The 21,282-nt window shown below is 40.6% G+C and overlaps 1 protein-coding gene across 2 annotated transcripts in view; it reads left to right on the top strand.

Moving 5' to 3' along the window:
- The window catches only part of SPPL3 (signal peptide peptidase like 3), a 141,624-nt gene that overhangs the window by 79,946 nt on the left and 40,396 nt on the right, over positions 1-21,282 (top strand). For both annotated transcript variants that reach the window (XM_048821441.2, XM_048821438.2), the window contains exon 2: positions 1,257-1,334. In XM_048821441.2, the coding sequence (XP_048677398.1) occupies positions 1,257-1,334 (78 nt within the window). The remainder of the gene's footprint in view (positions 1-1,256; positions 1,335-21,282) is intronic.

Below are 21,282 nucleotides of genomic sequence, written 5' to 3'. Positions count from 1 at the left end.
TATCAGAGCCAGAGTTAGCTAGGCATCTTCCAACCATTCCCTTTTGTTTACAATAGCTTATAAGCAATTTCTTAGCTGTCAGACCTCTGAAATACTCAGTTCTAAATTTTTGTACAGGTTTTAGGAATCTTATGACATACATCCCCCATGTCCTAGACATTCCCTTTTGGTATAATCTTACAGGGGGAAGGATCATTGTGTAAGGCACCTGAATATTATAGTAATGCAAGTGGTATAAAAACTTATATTGCCTGTACTGACAGAATTTCTCCAGCAGAGTGAAACTGAAGCAACCCCAGTGATAGCTAAGTGTTCCATGTCAGGTTTTAACTTTAGAGGCATTTTGGTATCCCTCATACCCTGAAAATGTGAATGCTAGACATCTAATAGAAATTCTTGCATAAATAGATAAATATACGAAAACTTGAAATTTGTCAAGCGATGGTATGTACATACTTAATTCTGTTAGATGGCTGCTTTATAAATTTGGCAAAGACACTATCCCTACCCCAAAGTTTGCAATATAAGCTAGACAGTACAATTCAGCCTCTTGGGGTAGAGAACCAAAAATTAGATAGCTTAGGCATTAGGGACACAAGGAATCTCAGTTCTGTATTATAAACACACATGTAGGAAGCCATGCACATATGTATTCTGAAGTTTGATTTCTGAGGAAATCTATGCAAGTAAACTGGCATTAGTGGGTTTAAGACTTGGTCCTTACCAAAATCTCCATCAGAAGTCGTATATCAAAATATTTCCATCTTGTATGTAAAGTATAATGTGGATGCAATTATGTGGGTATAGTTAAATGCATGCTGCAGCCTGTTTTCTCTGAAATAATGCTTGATCACCTTTCTACCTTTTGCGTTACCAGTTAAGTCCTATAACTAAGTAATATATGAGAAGGCTGCATCTTATAGGCATGGTTTCATTAGATAAAGGTAAAGCATCTTCCTCCTCCCACATGCTTCGGCAGAAGCTCCCGTGTGGTGAGCTTGGCACAAGTTGCCACAAATTATATTTGACCACTGAATGCTGCAAATAATTTGTGAGTCTGTCATTGAATATTATAGGCTAATTAGTCAGCTTTTTAAGTGTTTTCTTATTTGGTATCGACATTCTGGGAATAGCTACCTTGCTGACTTGTCATTCAGTGCTCTATTTGTTTTGTTAATATAAGACACAGTTATCAAATGACACCCAAAAGTGATGCTCTGTGGTGACACATTGTGCCTTTCTCTCCCCCATTCTAGGGCATATTCCCTTGTGGATTCCAGCCAAGTGTCTACATTCCTGATTTCCATTCTCCTTATAGTCTATGGAAGCTTCAGGTAAGACTGTTTTCTAAAGCTTCTATTTATATTTCAGATGTAAACTTCATCATGAAGAGCATCTGCATGCAGCTTGTTAAACATATCAGTGCCTGCTTGTTAGGAGGGGGAAGACACACATGTCACTTAGAGCTAGACCTGTTCTCGAAGACACAACAAAGAACTGACTAATACTTAGAAGTTAACGGTCTGACTTTATTTAGTATGTGTGTGTGTTTCTATCTTTCTCAGACTGATACTTGTTGTAAATGGACTTGAAACTTTTACTTTTGGTTCTGAGAAGGATATAAAGGAGAGGAAGAAAATGGAAGGACCTGGTGTATTTGGAAGATCAGTTTCTGAAGTATAACTATGTGAAGGCAAATTAAGGTTCAAGTATACCACAGTAGCATCAACTATGTGAAGGCAAATCAAGTATACCATAGTAGCATTTTACACTATATATGGATTAAATTGGCCAGGGACACATTTTTCCCCATCCATTTGAAATTATCTTGGAGGCTACAAAAGGATTAAATAAGGTATTTTTGATACATAGTCGATATAGCAAAGTCACAGAGGACTGTATAACTGCTTGTCACTGTTTTCTACATCATAGAATTGGTGGTTGATGTAACCGAAACCTGTAAAATATATTTGTGTCTTTAAATATTAAGTTAATTGACCCTTGCGTAGCAGGAAAGTTGTGAAAGTAACTATCCATTGTGTTAGGGGCCTCCAGTTTAGTTTAGAGAAACCAGTTGAACTGTGGCAGTTCAGGGAGGAAGGGAATACAGAATGTATTGCATCAAGTATAAAATGTTTGACTACTTTGAATATGGCAAAGAGACAAGGTGTACCAGATGAACAAAATATGTAATTTCTAGTTAGTTGCACCCCTAACATCTTAAAAATTATGAAAAACATGTTTGCTTTATTTAGAAAGCTTGGGAAAACAATAGTACAGAACTTCTTGTTACTAATACGTCTATGGTAAACAGCCAGAAATACACAGCGAGCAACTCCCTTCTCTTCATGTGTCAGTATATTTATACCTACATCTGTAATTTTCACTCCATGCATCTGAAGAAATGGGTTTTTTACCCATGAAAGCTTATGCCCAAATAAATCTACCAGTCTTCAAGGTGCCACCAGACTCTTCGTTGTTACAGTGAGTAATGCATCACAAAATCACTTTTTTTTTTTAAATATTCCAAAAGCAGGTGTCACTATCATTAAAGTTAGGCAGGTATCACTTGATATTCAGAGGGGTAGTATTGCACATTGGATAGTATTAGAGCTGAAGAAGCCTTTCGTCAAAGAAAATCTTACAGAAGGTATATAAGCAAAAAGGGCAAAGAAAGTATGGAGAACAAATAGCCAAGTATATTAAGATGATTTTCACCTAGAATATTTAAAGATTCGTTAGAGAGTTTTGGACCCATCTAGCTTATGGCCAAGGGGGTAATTAAAGTGAATACTGTATTTGTGGAGAAGTTACGGGTAAACTTCGTAATTTTACTGTGGTTGGATGTTTGGATTTACATGTCAGTAAAAAGAGTGCATAGCCATATACTCTAGGAGACCTTAAAATTACTGTTTTAAGATGCAACAAAACATAAAGTACAGCAGCACAGTGCAATATAAACCACCAGCAATGAGCCAGGAACTCTCAAACTTAAATCACCCTCCTCTTCCCCCCAATAGTTCTCCACCTTCAAAATTCCCCCCTTCACCACTGTACCCCTTTTTATATATTCCCCAGAAAAAAGATGAGCTTTGCCGTGTGTCCTGATGGTCTCCAGATTTCAGCCATTACAACCAAACTGGGAAGTGAATTCCAAAACTGAGGGGTCCTCAGAGTGTGTCTACACAGTATCTCCCCCTGTTCTTTTATACTGATAGGACTTCAGCTTATCTCTGCTATGGTGGTGGTATGGAAGATGATGGAGAGAAATTTCCATCCCCTTTGCTTTGCTGGTCAGGCTAATGTAATGATTTATACAGGAAATCATTGTATGGTGTTAACAGAAGCATCCAAGATATAGTTAAGCTATTTAAGAAATTTAGGTGCAATGGTAATTTGCAAGATGGTATTCATTTGGGAGTTCATAAAGCAATAAAACACTAAGAGAACTTCTGCTGAAATAGGTAGTATTTCCTAAAACAGCACCTGTCCCTGAAGAAAGGTGCAATATTTGTAACATTCCTATCTTCAAAAAGAAAATACTGATCCCTGAAACTATAGATCTGTGAATCGCATCTCACTACCATATAAACTTTAAGGACTGCTTAATACAGCACGTGGATAAACCGTAACCAAATCATTACTACTCTGAGTAAGCGTATACTTCTCTGAACTATTATTTTATAGAAAAATAGTGAACTAATGTAAAATGGGGAGCTGTTGGATGCACTTTAGGTAATAATTAATTGGAAAATGGATTGTTAGATTGGCTTTTGAACAAGTTCTTTGTAAGAAGCTATTAAAATAACTGCAGTTTGTTTTGTAAAATGACTTAAAAATGGTATTGAGGAGTTTCCATGTTGACATAAAGAAAAGGAGTACTTGTGGCACCTTAGAGACGAACAACACTTCACTCACTACAGCTCACTTCAGCTGTAGCTCACGAAAGCTTATGCTCAAATAAACTTGTTCGTCTCTAAGGTGCCACAAGTACTCCTTTTCTTTTTGCAGATACAGACGAACACGGCTGCTACTCTGAAACATGTTGACATCGTGATTTCATGGGTGGGTTGCCCTGTAAAACAGCTTGTCTGTCTCCTTTGTGAAATCAGTTTGGGATCTGATAGTCAAGCTGGGTTCTTCTGTTGTCACTAATATAGATGAATAATCTTGCAAGTGAGACTATTCTCTCATACTTTGGATTATCTGTTTTGTTTAGGCCCGGGATAACGAGTGTGCAGAAAGCTAGTGCATCAGAGATGTTACATAGTTGTTACTGATGACATTATTTGGTTTTCAGGATCTTTAGTACTAGTAGCAATGTGCTGGCTCTACAATGCTATTTTAATCACGTTTCAGAGTAGAACATTCCTTAAAGTCCTCTTATTGATCAGCCCATATAAATAAGGAACAGTTGTACAACATGGCTACTCAGCATAGGCAGAAGCTGATACTGGTATGTCCCAATCATCAGCATTGGAATCAGGGTCATTAAGGAAAATTGTGGAAAACTATAGAAGAATCTAACTTAACTAGTAGCAATCAGATGAGTTGGTAGAATGATGTTGGATAATTGTGATAAACATAAGGTAAATGCAAATTGAGAAAATATCCCATACCAGCCCAGAAAGCTCCTTTTCCCATCACCATGAATAACTAAATTTTTTGATGCTGGTAGAGACATCTAGCTTTCTATTTTGAGTACATGGAAGCATCTTTCTATTGGTTGTTTTGGGCAGTCTCTTCCTGCTCAGAGAGGTGTACTTAAATTCCCTACTCCACTTTCTAATCTTGGTTTAAACTACAGCTTCTTAATTTAGGTGATGGTGACCTGACTTCTTCTTAGCATGGGCTTGTCTACACTGGCACTTTACAGCGCTGCAACTTTCTTACTCAGGGGTGTGAAAAAACACACCCCTGAGCGCAGCATGTTTCAGCACTGTAAAGTGCCCATGTTAACAGTGCACCAGTTCTGGGAGCCATGCCCCTTGTGGAGGTGGGTTTTTTTATCTTTTTATCTTTGCAGGCAGCATGGGTAAAGATTATGAAAAGACCTGTTAGGCACCAATACAAACTTGCCCAAAATAAACAAGTTTTGACTAGTTCTAAAGCACCGGTCTTCAAAAGACCTTACTAAAACTATCCTTGTATTGTTTTTTTAGTGATTTTGAGACCACTTATATCTGACAGCAAAATGCCCAAGTTAAAGCATAAATTGCCTACCATCTGTGGATGGTCATCTTCAGATTTTGTTCCTCTAGTTCTGTCTGTCCATCTGTCTCTCTCTCTCATTTTTTAATGACACAATACTAGATCCTGGGTCACAGGACGTGTTTAACTAGAGCTTAGGGTACAGTATTACAGCTTTAATGTTTTCATCCATAAAGGCCTTTGAACCCTTGCTGTTTCTATCTGCAAAGCAGTAATTAAGTGTGAGAAATACAGTAATTTAAACTTTGCATGCTGTTGCTTTTCTCCAGCTGTGCTGAAGAACACCCCTGGACATCCAAGAATGTGACAGTAGTGTCATAAGGAATGTGAGGAAATTGACAGTAATACCACGTTCTGTCTCTTCACATGGAGAGGGTCATTAGAATCAGGGTTGCGTCTCAGATTTTTCTGCAAGTTCGGTTGATTCAGGTAACAGTAGCCAGGATACAAATATTCTAGACCTAGGTTAGTGTTTTTCCTTACGTTCATTAAAAAACAAAACACAAAAACCCACAAATACCTCCATCTTGAATAATTTTCTATAAGATACAGAATTGTCCTTTTAGAAACTTGTGGAAAATAATTTACTTTAGTCAGAGTACTTCCTAGAAATCATGAGCAATCATCACAAGGATCACCTTTTGGAGCCCACCCTGTCTGCCAAATAATGTTCAGTGAGAGAATAGGTCTGTCCTGGAAAATGGCGTAGGGGAGGGAATTTCCTTTGTTTTCTAGGAGTTAGGGGGGCTTTAAGTTGGGAAGAGGTGAGGTTATGTACTGGACAGAAAGACGGGAATCTGGGCCGAATAACCCCTATTTTGTAGGAAGTAGACTTGAAATCTAATTTTCCAGTCTGGAATGAAGAAAATAGTTGTGCTGCTGGGTGACTTCAACAGAAGTGCAGTAATAGGATTAGAAAGAATTGGGTGGATGAGTAATTGGGATAAAATCATGTGCTTGTTGGATTAATCTGGTTGAGGAGATTCCAAGGGAAGAAAGCAAATCCACTCAGAAGCTTGATTTACAGTTAATCAAAATTCCCCAAAGAACAAGTGCCAGGAAATCATCTGGATGACAAGAATAGTGGCACCCCAATCCAGGCAAAAGCACATTGAGGTTCTGCTTGTTGTGGTGTGGACAGAAGGCAGTTTCCTTTGTGAAAAAGTACTCAGGAGTTTCAATTCCAGCCCCTCTAATCCCCCCACTCCTTCAGTTTATAGACAATATTGTAGATTCCTTAAAGGAAGAGTAGAATTGCTCAAGGAGTTGTATGTTGCTGTGGAATTAAATGTGCAAGTTGAGTATTTAATCACATTTGTATAATAGTCAGCTTGGGCCAATTTTATTTCACATGAAAACTTACAAGATATCTTGAATACTTCCACCTACCCGTACGCAATTGCTTGTCATTATCCTTTTTCTCTCTCCAGTCTTCTATATCGGTCTAAATGTCGAGGTTCTAGTGCCTCCCAAATGCCGCAAGGAAACAGTTAAATCCTTGATCGCATCTCGGGTGGGAGGGATAGCTCAGTGGTTTGAGCATTGGCCTGCTATACCTAGGGTTGTGAGTTCAATCCTTGAGGGGGCCGTTTAGGGATCTGGTGCAAAAATTGGGGATTGGCCCTGCTTCGAGCAGGGGGTTGGACTAGATAACCTCCTGAGGTCCCTTCCAACCCTGATATTCTATGATTCTGTGATCTCCCATATGTGGGTTAAATAGTCTAAACACAAAGTTGCATTAGGTTAATAAAAATTTGTTTTAAAATAGACTGATGCAAACTCCTGGGTGGACATTCTTCATTTGATTTAAACCTGGCTTATATCGGTTTGAGAATGTCCACACAGGAGTTGTCACCAGTTTCACAAAATCTGTTTTTAAAATAATGATAAACAGGTGCAATGGTGTGTGTGGATCGAACCTCAGAGTTCAGGGTTTGACTTCATCAAATCATGAGTTGTCGCCTCACACGTTTTCATTAGGTACTACAGAATGCTTGATGTGGTCTTCGGCAGGATGGTATTGAAGACTGCTGTCAAACACTAAATCCTCCTTGAATATATACTGCTTTGGGAGGTCCGTTGGACTTTTGTACGCTATCAAAGAAAGAGGGATGTTTTCCCCTATCAGTTTTCTAAGAGTTTTGTTAGTGCCAGTGTGGACTCACTCTTCACTTAGATTAGTTATAGAGCTATTAGCAAGTTACAATGAGGCTATCATTTGAGCTGAATGTGAATTTTTAAGTTAGTTCTCTATATGGAAATGCGTTGAGTACTCAAATTCAATTTGAGACTGCTAGACTTCTACATATATGGGATATGATATAATCAAAATATTGAGTGTATTTTCTCCATTTTATCGGCCCATTTTGAGGTCTTGAAACAAAACGGTGTTCAGCCCAATGTTACTGACAGCTATCTTCTTCAAGCTTATCCATCAGTGCTGTTACTGAAGAACGGTGACAGGACACAACCTTGTTCAACTCCTGTGAAAGGCGGAAACCATGTTGTGTATTTGCTCTTGACCAAACACAGATTTCCATTCCATTATAGAGCTCTTCTATGAATGACACTGTCTTCCCAGGAATGCCTCATCAGATCCCTTCAAGTTTGCTCAAAGGTCTGAAGGAAATCTATCAGAAATGCAGTGCATGCTTTATTCAATTCAGCCATCCTCTCAAAAAGCTGTCCCAAGGTAAAGATCTGGTCAGTAGTGGCACAACAAGGTCTAAATCCACAATGAATATCCTGGCCTCTGTTTCCATGTTAATTTCTCGCATTAGCAGCGTGCATTGTGGCAAACACTTGTTTTGTGATTGACAACAGCATAATTTCTCTATAGTTGATACACCATTATCACCCTTTTTGAACAGAGAGTAACACCCTTCTTCCATTCGTCAGGGATGATATTAGTGTGCCAGATGGACTGGAAGAGTGCATACCCAATAATATTCTCTCCTTTTTTCAGCTACTCAAGGGTCATGTTACAAGCTCATGGTGCCTTTCCTCACTTCAGTTTAGGAACTGTAGTATGAACCACTTCTTGGTTAACAGAAAGTGGCTTTATCAGGACTTCCCGTCTCACTTCAAGCAGAAGAGGGACACTAGATGAACAGTCAAGGAGCATCTTGAAATAATCTTCCCATTGATCCAACTGATCTTGCATACTGGCTCATGCTGCCATCTCAATTCATTACTAGACAAGCTGGTGATGATTTTCGACATTTTATGGTTGGGAGGAACTGTAACCCAAGCATCTGAACCTGTTTATTATTTTACTAGGACTGTTGATTAATTGCTGTTAACTCATGTGATTAACTAGAAAAAAAAAGAAATGCGTTTAACTGCACTTTTAATAGGACTGTTAAGCAATTAGAAATACCAGTTGAAATGTATTAAATATTTTGGGTGTTTGTCTACATTTTCAAATATATTTCAATTACAACACAATACAAAGTGTATAGTGCTCACATGATCATTTTTACAGTGCAAATATTTGTAATAAAAATCATATAAATAAAAAAAATTATTTTTCAGTTCACCTCATACACAATACTGTAGTGCAATCTCTTTATTGTGAAGGTGCAACTTTCAAATGTAGAGACCCTCTTTAGCCAATAAGCAAACTATTCTCAGACACATTAGTAAAATTTCAAAATGATATTTTGGGATTTGTCTCTGATGCTAGTGGGAGCTGTATGGCAAAATTATTTGCATATTGCTTTGAAAGTTACCCCTACAGGTCCTAATAAAGGTCTTTTTAAACTGTGATGAGAGCAAGTGATATGAGATTTAAATCTCTCCCCATTTTTGCAATGGAAGATTTAAACTTACCTTATGGCTACAAGAGACACTGTAGGAAGAAATCAATGTTTTGTGTCCCTTAGACTTTGGGCAACTAAAGCATCTGTGTAAATAGAATGGCTCAAGTGCAGTGTCTTTATAGTTGGCTTTGCAACTTGACAGTTACAGAGAAGCAAGATATATATTTTTCAGTGAAGTTGCCTTAGAGAAAGGACATGCTCAGGGTTCATTAGAATGCATATTAATTGTACTGAGAGTGAAGCAGAGGGTTCCAAAAATACCTCTGTCTTTTTCACCATTTAAATTAACAAAACCAAAGATCACCTGTCTCCCACTTCATGTCCGTCCCCTTCCCCCCCCCCCCCACCAAAAAAAGTGGTTAAAAATATCTGCTACACATGAGATGTTCTATCCCATGCATCAGGATTAAGGCTTAATATTTCTCGTTTAGAAAAAAAATATTTTCAGCAGAGACACTTGCCCAGTTCTCTTTTTATCCCCGCATCAGATCCTGCACTGGATCATTCCCTCTGTCAAGGCTGGATGAGTACATTTCCATTAGTAGTCAGTCAGTTTGCTACTACCCTTTCAATCAAACAGAGGAGGTTACGAGGCAGCATTTCCCACCCTGGGTCTGAGTACACTGCTTGTGCTACATTCCTATCCTCCTCTGCTTTGTGAAGCTGAGGACCCAAACTCTGAGCAATACGATTGCAACGTGTTGTGCTGCTGTAAACTCCGAAGCTAGCTGACGAGACTGTTTTAAGAAAAGCACTCTAGCTATAGTGCAGCCACATATTACCATGTCATCTGTGCTGGATGCTGTATTAACTATTATATGACACTAAATATTCTAAAGAAACTGCATATTTTATGTAAATTTTTAATACTGAAAAATTAAGCCCATTTTCCACCCTCTTCTCTCCGCACCTTCAGAAATCCCATCAAAATCCCTGTTCAAAATTTGGATCTGCAAATATCACGCTTTGAATCCACTGGTTTTAGCACTTGTGCAACTTGGAATTAGCATTGCTGTGTACTATTTTAGTCTCAGTAGGCTACTCATTAGCACAGGGAGCTTTATATGGGTGCCCAAATTCCTTCAGTTAAGTAGTCTTTAGGTTGGGGGCTTACAGAGTTAGAGTTTGACAAGATTGGGATTCTTATCCATTACGTCACGGGTAAACCTTTAAATAAAACCTCAAGTGTTTATATACCTACTATGATGGGAGCCTGATTGGATTCCTTAGAGTATGTCTACATGGCAAATAAATAAATAAAATCCCCATGGCAGTGAGTCCAAGTCCGGGTCTGCAGAGTTGGGTTTGTGGAGTACTTGCTGTGGTGCTAAAAATAGCCACATAAACCCTAAGGTTTTCCAAACTTTTTGCTGGCACGATGCCATTTTAATGAAGTCTTTCCTGTATGGAGGAAGCCATTTTGAAGAGCAAAATGGTGACCTCTGCACAATGTGACCTTGTATGTATGGCGTGCAAGGTCATGTTTTATGGAGGATGCCATTTTGTAGAGCAAAATGGTGTCCTTCATACATTGTGACCTTACACACACCATACATGCAAGGCACACTGTGCAGGTCAAAATGGTATCCTTCGCAAAGTAAAGATTGCTACAATGCCATCTGTTGGTGGCATGACCCCATTAGGGGTTGCAACCCACAGTTTGGAAATCGCTGATGTAGATGCTTGGGTGAAGCGCAAGCTCTGAAGCCCGGAGGGGGAGGTGGGTGGATTTCATTGCCAAGACACTATCATAAGACAAATAATAAATAAAATAATGAGGGTCTACTCCAGAGAAATCTTTAACTTTGGACTTCTTTGAGTAATAATGGGAGCTATCACTAGCAACATAGAATGTTGATCGCTGACTGGGAGAAGGGCAACACCATTGACCACTAAATATATTCAAACCCTAATACAAAGAATAAATAAATCTCTCCCAGCCAAGGGGAAAACTTCCAAAGTAAAAGCAGTCATACTCTAATTTTTGCATGGCTTCTTCTCTGCCTGTTTGTTTTGGTTTTTGGTCTAAACATATGCACAGATGCTCCCTGAAGACTGGATTCTCTCTTTTTGTTAATTTTTTTAAAAAAAAAGTTTGTTTAACTTTCTTTGTCAGAGGATGCTGGGATATTTTTGTTGCATAGAACTTTATACAGTTTATATTTATGATGTGTGGAGGCTACATGGTCTGAACACACTATCCTGTGTGCTTTCAGGCTTCTTGTGGGAAGGAACTGCCTTTATTGTCAGGTATCCTTCCTTGTGTGTAAACATGTTGGCTTCTTGCAGCTGAGAGGAAAGAACTTTCTCCTAGTGTGTGTGAAGATAAAAACACTGGCCTCTATGTGTCCTATGGGAAGCCCAGCAACTGCTGTGGTACTTGCAGTCTTTGTCAACAAAACATGAAGGGGCTAAACACACGAAACTAAATGAGAAGAGAGCTACTTTTAAATTTCTTTTGAGGTCTATTGTTACTGCTTATGTATTTTGGCTTTTCTGGGGAAGATATCCTCACAATTCTCAGGTGTGTTGGGGAGGCCTTCAGTAGTATTTACTTTTTGCTGGCAGGCAGCAAGTCCTTCTGTGTTGTTGTACTGCCTTTTAGTCTAAAAGTGGATATCCTGCAAGCAGTTAGTGGTTTTAGGTCGTGTCTCTTCTTGAGTGCTGAAATTTGTGTTGAGTTCTGATTGAATTAAGCTGCTGTTACTTCATTAATTGGGCCTTGTGCTGTAATTTTTAATTAATGTAGCATAAATGAATTCTGGCTGTATTGTGGCTGGTTCACAGTTCTTTTTTTCCCCAAAGCCTTGCAGTGTGGGTGAGTATATTGTTCTCTGAGCAGAACAAGGAAGACTTTTTTTTTTTGCAGTGTTTGCAGGAATCTCTTTAGCTGCATATGAAACAAGTACTTTTAAAAAATTGAGCTAATACGAAGGCATTAGTGTCCTAAAAATAGCGTTTCTGCAAATTTTCTGAGGCAGTGTGACAATGCAAGTGATCCAAGGGTTGAAATTGAACTTTGGTAGCTGTAAAGTGCCAGCAGATTAGTCACTACTTTGGCCTTAGTATAAACCTACTGAATGTTTCCCTGGGAGGCTAAGCCGTGGCTTAAGAACCTGGCATTAGTACTCTTATCCAAATTGTGCTGTTAAGGTATACAGTGCAAGCAACTGTGTAGATGGCTTGCTGTTTCCAAATTGGCAACGCTTGCTGACTTCTGCCTTTGGAATCCTACCAAAAGTTAAATTTACCCAGCATGCGAGTTTGTTTGCTGTGGCACTTTGCATTTAGTTTCTCAGTATAACTTGTTCCCCAGTGGAGAATTGAATTTTTTTCCAGAGGATGTTTATTGACCACTTCTCAGTTTTGATTTTGTTAATAATTCGACAGCGTAGAATAAGGGCAAATTATAAAATGGCATTAGATAATTCTGCCTTTAACTGGTCAATAGCTGTGCTGATATCTTGTGATGCCTACCAGTAAGCAAATGGTGTCATGTCATATTAGCTGAAAGCACCTTCCTAGTTAATGTCCGTTGCCTATTCAATTCACAGGTGTTCCATGTACTCTTAAAATTTTAATGTTTTAAAATATTTTCTCCAACTTTGTGTAGAAAATAACTTTGTGTCCACATCTGCCTCCTTGTGTGCCCCTCCACCTCTATTTTCTTCCTTCATTTTTAACTCCCAGTCCTATTCCCGGCTGCTAGCTCTTTTCTTAAATTACAAAATGTTGCTTATTGACCTCACTATTAAAAGGCTGCTAGGAGGGTCTCAACTAAGCTATAGCATTTTAAAGAAGAGAATTTTGATTTTTGAGAAAATTGCCATTTGAGTTTGTTCAGCTGATTCTTCAATGATTTGAAGCGATTCCTGGAAGCACTTAAATGGTAGGAGTATTGTGAGCCTGTTCTTGCAATATATATATGGGGGAGACATCAGGGAAGCAAAAATGGGAGCATAGAGGAAAAGGGAGGTAGAGTGTATGTCAAGGAGGGTACTTCAAAAGTGGGGTGGAGAGAACTTTAAAAAAAAAAAAAAAAGCTGAAAACAACATTAAGTTACAAAGAAAAGACCATTCTTTTCAGTTTTGTTTAAATTTTGTTTAAATTTCTTGGAGCAACAATATTTTTAAAACATTGTATAAACTACCCGTATGTACTCATTCATGAGCCAAATTTTTTTGGTAAAAAAGTGAAGCATTAAAGAGCGGGGGTCAGCTTATCAACTGGTCTACATCAAAATTTGACGATTTTAAGCTCTATTGAATTGAATATCTAATACATTGTTGTTTTGTTTACCTGGAGCGTTCTCAAGCATGGAGCCCTTCAGTTCACAGTGGCTGCGGTTCGCTGTTCCCAGCCAATGGGAGCCACGGGAAGTTGCGGCCAGTTTTTGCCATTTTTGCCTGCCATCTTGGAGGGTTTGGCTTATAAACAAACAGGCTAATGGACGAGTATATACCATAGTTTCTCTCTAATATTGAACATAGCTATGTGGTAATCTTAGCAAGACACTTCAGTGCATGCCTGCTTCTGTAATGTCACCTCTGTTCAGGTGACTGATACCCTGCCTTCAGCCTCATGCTTTGCACCACAGGTGTTAAAATACCGCACTGTGCCACAACTTGACATAATTTTATAGATGGCCCACTATCGTGGATCGAAAGCAAGTTTTAAAAAGGAAAAACACAATGTAACTGCAACACCATATCCGTCTCTGAAAATCTTATGTAAAAAAATTCTATGCAGAAACAGAGGTTTATTATGACTTTAACTTACCCCTATGATACATATTATATTTTTTGATAACTAGCTAGTAGTTAAATTCATAAGGCTTACAGGAGTATAGAATTAAAGTCTAGGACTGAAACTTTTCCATGCTTTGCTTGAGCCTAAAGGTGAGTTTAACAAAATCTGTTCAGGTGCTCTTGAGTAATCAAAGCAGAGGAAACAAAATATTTTTAAAACTCGAAAACCTTTTTTTTCCCCTATGTGGTTAACTTCAGACTTCACATTTGTCTGTATCTCACTGAGTAACAGTTGACACATGTGCAAAGTTTTAAAATGCACAATTTCCTGCAACACTAAGGAATTGTTTTAAAATGGCATAGCTGTGTAGTACAACAGGTAGATATTTGTGTGTACTAAATGTTAGGGTTTAATACCTGCAGAGTTGTTCAAAAAATTAACAGGGTATGTTTGTCCTAATCTGTTTGGGAAATATTGAAATTAATCCTTTGTTTCTAATGGAGCTGAAGTAACAAAATTTGTTGTTTGTGCACCAGGATCACTGATGACAGCTCAGCTTGGAGAATAGTTTAATGCTTATACTGTTGGAAAAATAAAGCTCTGTGTAAATGCTTTGTATTTGTTAGATAATGTTAGTTGAATGCTTATACTGTTGGAAAAATAAAGCTCTGTATAAATGCTTTTGTATTTGTTGGATAGTGTTGCTGCAGAATCAATCTAGAACTCACAGTGCTTTTTGTGGTTCTCACAATAATGGCTTTTTGAATAAAATAAGTCAGCAACTAAGTTGTGATTAACACAGTATATCAAAATGCGAGAGAGTCATTGTAGATTTAATTAGTGTTACCTCTATGTGGAACTAGATTGGATTTTCTTCTAGGGTTTATTGCTGACCCCAGTAGGCCCTTAATTGAAGTTCCACTTTTTCAAGGAATTTGGCCAAAAAATGGTAAATGTAAGTTGGTAGATTTCAGCTAAGGCACTAGAGTAACTACATTTTTGAAAAAAAGAGCAACCATAACAATGACAAATATTTATGTGGGTTACGGCTGATCTGGATCCGTGAAGACATGTTGTCAGGTCCTATCAGTAAAACTGAATAGTATTAATTTGTGGGAATTGTTTAAAAATTTCCCTGTGTTCATGTTTGTTACATATACATCTAACAGGTTTCAGAGTAGCAGCCGTGTTAGTCTGTATGTGCAAAAAGAAAAGGAGTACTTGTGGCACCTTAGAGACTAACCAATTTGTTTGAGCATAAGCTTTCGTGAGCTATAGCTCACTTCATCGGATGCATACTGTGGAAAGTGTAGAAGATCTTTTTATAAACACAAAGCATGAAAAGATACCTCCTCCCACCCCACTCTCCTGCTGGTAATAGCTTATCTAAAGTGATCACTCTCCTTACAATGTGTATGATAATCAAGTTGGGCCATTTCCAGCACAAATCCAGGTTTTCTCACCCCCCCACCCCCAACACACACACACCCACTCTCCTGCTGGTAATAGCTTATCTAAAGTGACCACTCTCCTCACTTTAGATAAGCTATTACCAGCAGGAGAGTGGGTTTGTGTGTGTGTGGGGGGGGGGGGGTGAGAAAATCAAGTTGGGCCATTTCCAGCACAAATCCAGGTTTTCTCACCCCCCCCCACCCCCCCCAACACACACAAACCCACTCTCCTGCTGGTAATAGCTTATCTAAAGTGAGGAGGGTGGTCACTTTAGATAAGCTATTACCAGCAGGAGAATGGGTTTGTGTGTTGGGGGTGGGGGGGTGAGAAAACCTGGATTTGTTCTGGAAATGGCCCAACTTGATTATCATACACATTGTAAGGAGAGTGATCACTTTAGATAAGCTATTACCAGCAGGAGAGTGGGGTGGGAGGAGGTATTTTTTCATACTTTGTATTTATAAAAAGATCTTCTACACTTTCCACAGTATGCATCCGATGAAGTGAGCTGTAGCTCACGAAAGCTTATGCTCAAATAAATTGGTTAGTCTCTAAGGTGTCACAAGTACTCCTTTTCTTTTTGCGAATACAGACTAACACGGCTGTTACTCTGAAACCTGTCAAACGCAAAAGTTAAGGTTACGGTTAAAGAAAAACAAGAAAAAAAATCTGTGTGGAAATAGTGTTATGATATCCAAAAGAACTTCAACTCTTTCTTCATATTCCCCTCACTTTGTACACTTCTGTGTAAAGTAGATAAATGTCCGATAGGTATCACAACTGACATTTTAAACCTTGGATACCATGCCAGTTCAGACAGGAACTTGACCGGCTGACTGCATGTTAGACGGTGTGTGCTTTGGGGACTCACTTGGGTCTATGGACATTTAAAACTATTTCCAAAATGGTTTCAACAACACAGTATAATTAGCTTAACTGAAAGGTATACAAGGTTTAAGAAATAAGCGAGAGGGAGCCCAATAATTTTGGATGCTAAAGGATTTGTTAGATGTAAAATTTTTGATGTCTTGAATGATGATCGTATAGGAGGAAGATGGGATTTCAGTCATGCAGGTCTTTGTATATATGGAAGTATAATACCTAATATTGATTCATTTAGTCTCTCAGACTCTGAAGCAGATAAGTATTATCCCATCTTGTATATGAAACTGACGCACCAGAGATTTTTTTTTTCCTTTCTCCCAGGTCATACAGGGAGTCTGTAGCAGAGCCAGGAATAGAACTGGGGCATCAGGCCACTCACTTTTGTGCCTCAGTCAGAAGACCAACCTTGTGTGTGTTGTGATAGGGAGGATGCTATTGCTCTCTCATCAAAGGAGGATAGACTGGAGACTGGTCTTGGGTTAAAGATGACACATCCATAGTCAATGAGAGCGATGTGTGCAGTTGTATGTCTAGCATGTGGCTCATAGTCATAGCTAATATTAAAATGATGTGTGTTATGATGGAGCAGTAACAAGATCATAGTTAAAATTGCATCAGGATTCATAACTCTATAATAAAGTAAGGACATAAATGGCCATACTGAATGAGACCAATGGTCCACTGGCTGGTGCAAGATGTGCCAGAAGGAATGAACAGAACAAGGCAGTTTGAATGATCTATCCGGTTTTCCAGTCCCAACTTCTGGCAATTAGAGGTTTAGGGACACCTAGAATATGGGTTGTGTCCCTGACCATCTTGGCTAATGGCCATTGTTGGACCTATCCTTCATCAACTTATCTAGATCTTTTTTGAACCCAGTTATACTTTTGGCTTTCACAACATCCCCTGGCAATGAGTTCCACAGGTTGATTTGTGTGTTGTGTGAAGAAGTACTTCCTTATGTTAGTTTAAAACTTTCTGCCTATTAATTTCATTTGCTAACCTCTTGGTCTTGTTTTATGTGAAAGGGTGAAAAACACTTTTTCTCCACACCATTCATGATTTTATAGACCCCTGTCACAATGGTGTTCAAACTTTTTTTCTGGCAACCCAGCTGAAGATAATTGTTGATGCCCATGCCCCAATGGAGCTGGGGATGAGGGGTTTGCGGTGTGTGTGTGTGGGGGGTCAAGACTCTAGGCTGGGGGTGCAGGCTCTGGGGTGGGGCCAGGGATGAGGGGCCTGGGTGCAGGAGGGAGCTCCGGGTTTAGGGCGGGGCTCAGGGCTGGGGCAGGAGATTGGGGTGCAGGCTTATCTCCAGTGGCTCACAGTCAGCGGCGCAGCCAGGGTGCAGAGGCAGGCTTCCCATTTGTCCTGGCATCACGGACTGCTCTGTGCCCCGGAAGCGGCCAGCAGCAGGTCTGGCTCAGTAGCATAGCTGGGGGGGGAGTGGCCATTCTCCCACCAAGCAGAAGTGGTGCCTTTTTAATTTTTACTCACCCGGCAGCGCTCCGGGTCTTCGGCAGCTGGTCAGGCGGCGCTCTGGGTCCTTCACTTGCTCCAGGCTTTGGTGGCATTTCGGTGTCAGGGGGTCCTTCAATGCTGCCGAAGACCGGAGCGAGTGAAGGACCTGATGCCAAAGACCCGGAGCGCCGCTGGGTGAGTACAAGCGGGTGGCATCTTTTTTTATCTCCGCTCCCCGTTTTCTCCACCTGGCTACGCCATTGGTCCGGCTCCTAGGCGGAGGCTCGCAAACCTCTCTGCATGGCTCTCACCTGCAAACACCACCTTCCCCCCCTCCCAGCTCCCATTGGCTGGGAACTGGCCAATGGGAGTGTGGAGCCGGTGCTCGGGGCAGGGGCAGTGCGCGGAGCCCTGTGGCTCCCCTGCCTAGGAGCCAGACCTGCTGCTGGCTACTTCCGGGGCACAGCACTACTAGTTTTTACTGGGCGGCCGCCAGGGTCCCTCAGTGCTGAGCAAGGCAACCTCTAGTGCCTTGCATTCTGCGACACAGTACTGTGTTGCGACTCAAAGTTTGAAAACCAGTGCTCTATCATATCCCCTCTTAGTCATCCGTTTTCCAACCTGAACGGTCCCAGTCTTATTTTAATTTCTCCAGTTCCATATTCCTCATAATTTTTGTCTTCCCTTCTGTATACCTTTTGCAATTCTAATATATCTTTTTTGAGATGGGGCGACCACAACAGCACACGGTATTCATGATGTGGGCATCCTATTTGTTTATATAGTGGCATTATGATATTTTCTCATCTTCCCTTTTCAAATGGTTCCTAACATTATTCACTTTTTTTTTGGACTGCTACTGCACATTGACAGATGTTTTTAGAGAACTATCCACAATGAATCATAGAATATCTGGGTTGGAAGGGACCTCAGGAAGTCATCTAGTCCAACCCCCTGCTCAAAGCAGGACCAATCCCCAACTAAATCATTACAGCCAGTGCTTTGTCAAGCCTGACCTTAAAAACTTCAAAGGAAGGAGGGGAGGGATAGCTCAGTGGTTTGAGCTTTGGCCTGCTAAGCCCAGGGTTGTGAGTTCAATCCTTGAGGGGGCCATTTAGGGATCTGGGGCAAAAATTGGGGATTGGTCCTGCTTTGAGCAGGGGGTTGGACTAGATGACCTCCTGAGGTCCCTTCCAACCCTCATATCCTATGAAGGAGATTCCACCACCTCTCTAGGTAACGCATTCCAGTGCTTCACCACCCTCCTCATGAAAGTTTTCCTATTGTCTAACCTAAACCTACCCCACTGCAACTTGAGACCATTACTCCTCGTTCTGTCATCTGTTACCACTGAGAACAGTCTAGATCCATCCTCTTTGGAACCCCCTTTCAGGTAGTTGAAAGCAGCTATCAAATCTCCCCTCATTCTTCTCTTCTGCAGACTAAATAATCCCAGTTCCTTCAACCTCTCCTCATAAGTCATGTGTTCCAGTCCCCTAATCATTTTTGTTGCCCTCCGCTAGACGTCTTCCAATTTTTCCACATCCTTCTTATAGTGCGGGCCCCAAAACTGGACACAGTACTCCAGATGAGGCCTCCCCAATGTCGAATCGAGGGGAATGATCACATCCCTCAATCTGCTGGCAGTGCCCCTACTTATACATCCCAAAATGCCATTGGCCTTCTTGGCAACAAGGGCACACTGTTGACTCGGATCCAGCTTCTTGTCCACTGTAACCCCTAGGTCCTTTTCTGCAGAACTGCTGCCTAGCCATTTGGTCCCTAGTCTGTAGCGGTGCATGGGATTCTTCCATCCTAAGTGCAGGACTCTGCAGTTGTCCTTGTTGAACCTGATCAGATTTCTTTTGGCCCAATCCTCTAATTTGTCTAGGTCCCTCTGTATCCTATCCCTACCCTCCAGCGTATCTACCTCTCCTCCCAGTTTAGTGTCATCTGCAAACTTGCTGAGGGTGCAATCCACACCATCCTCCAGATCATTTATGAAGATATTGAACAAAACCGGCCCGAGGACTGACCCTTGGGACACTCCACTTGATACCGGCTGCCACTAGACATGGAGCTGTTGATCACTACCCTCTGAGCCCGACAATCTAGCCACCTTTTTATCCACCTTATAGTGCATTCATCCAGCCCATACTTCTTTAACTTGCTGGTAGGAATACTGTGGGAGACGGTGTCAAAAGCTTTGCTAAAGTCAAGGAACAACATGTCCACCACTTTCCCCTCATCTACAGAGCCAGTTATCTCCTCATAGGAGGCAATTAGATTAGTCAGGCATGACCTTCCCTTGGTGAATCCATGCTGACTGTTCCTGATCACTTTCCTCTCCTCTAAGTGCTTCAGAATTGATTCCTTGAGGACCTGCTCCATGATTTTTCCAGGGACTGAGGTGAGGCTGACTGTCCTGTAGTTCCCAGGATGCTCCTTCTTCCCTTTTTTAAAGATGGGCACTACGTTAGCCTTTTTCCAGTTGTCTGGGACTTCCCCCGATCACCATGAGTTTCCAAAGATAATGGCCAATGGCTCTGCAATCACATCCGCCAACCTCTTTAGCACTCTCGGATGCAGTGCATCCGGTCCCATGAACTTGTGCTTGTTCAGCTTTTCTAAATAGTTCCGAACCACTTCTTTCTCCACAGAGGGCTGGTCACCTCCTCCCCGTGCTGTGCTACCCAGTGCAGTAGTCTGGGAGCTGACCTTTTTTGTGAAGACAGAGGCAGAAAAAGCATTGAGTACATTAGTTTTTCCCACATCCTCTGTCACTAGGTTGCCTCCCTCATTCAGTAAGGGGCCCACACTTTCCTTGACTTTCTTCTTGTTGCTAACATACCTGAAGAAACCCTTCTTGTTACCCTTAACATCTCTTGCTAGCTGCAACTCCAGGTGTGATTTGGCCTTTCTGATTTCACTCCTGCATGCCCGAGCAATATTTTTATACTCTTCCCTGGTCATTTGTCCAATCTTCCACGTCTTATAAGCTTCTTTTTTGTGTGTTTTGACGCCAAGAGCTCTTTCTTGTGGTAACAGCTAATTTAGACCCCATCATTTTATATGTATAGTTGGGATTATGTTTTCCAATGTATATTACTTTGCATTTATCAACATTAAATTTCATCTGCCATTTTGTTGTCCAGTCATTCAGTTTTATGAGGTCACTTTGTGGCTCCTCAGTCAGCTTTGGACTTAACTGTCTTGAGGAATTTTTTATTGTCTGCAAATTTTGCCACCTCACTGTTTACCTCTTTTTCCACCTGATTTATGAATATGTTGAACAGCACAGGCCCTAGTACAGTACAGATCATTGGAGAACCCTGTTTACCTCTCTCCACTGTGAAAACTGATCATTTATTCCTCTCCTGTGTTTCCTGTCTTTCAGTGAATTACAATCAATGGCTCCTTACTTTGCTTAAGAGCCTTTGATGAGTGACCTTGTCAAGGTCTTTCTGAAAGTCCAGGTACACTGTATCTACTGGATCACCCTTGTCCATATGTTTGTTGACCCCTCCCCCATAGAATTCTAATAGACTGGTGATGCCTGATTTCCCTTTATAAAAGCTATGTTGACTCTTCCCCAGCATATTTTGTTCATCTGTCTGCCTGATCATTCTATTCTTTACTACAGTTTCAACCAGTTTGCCTGATTCTGAAGTTAGGTTTACTGGCCTGTAATAGTGAGGG

This window comes from Caretta caretta, chromosome 15 (genome assembly GCF_965140235.1).
Source record: "Caretta caretta isolate rCarCar2 chromosome 15, rCarCar1.hap1, whole genome shotgun sequence".
NCBI classification, from domain to species: Eukaryota; Metazoa; Chordata; order Testudines; family Cheloniidae; genus Caretta; species Caretta caretta.
The sequence above is the reverse complement of the archived record's forward strand: the minus strand, read 5'-3'. Positions and strand labels throughout refer to the sequence as shown.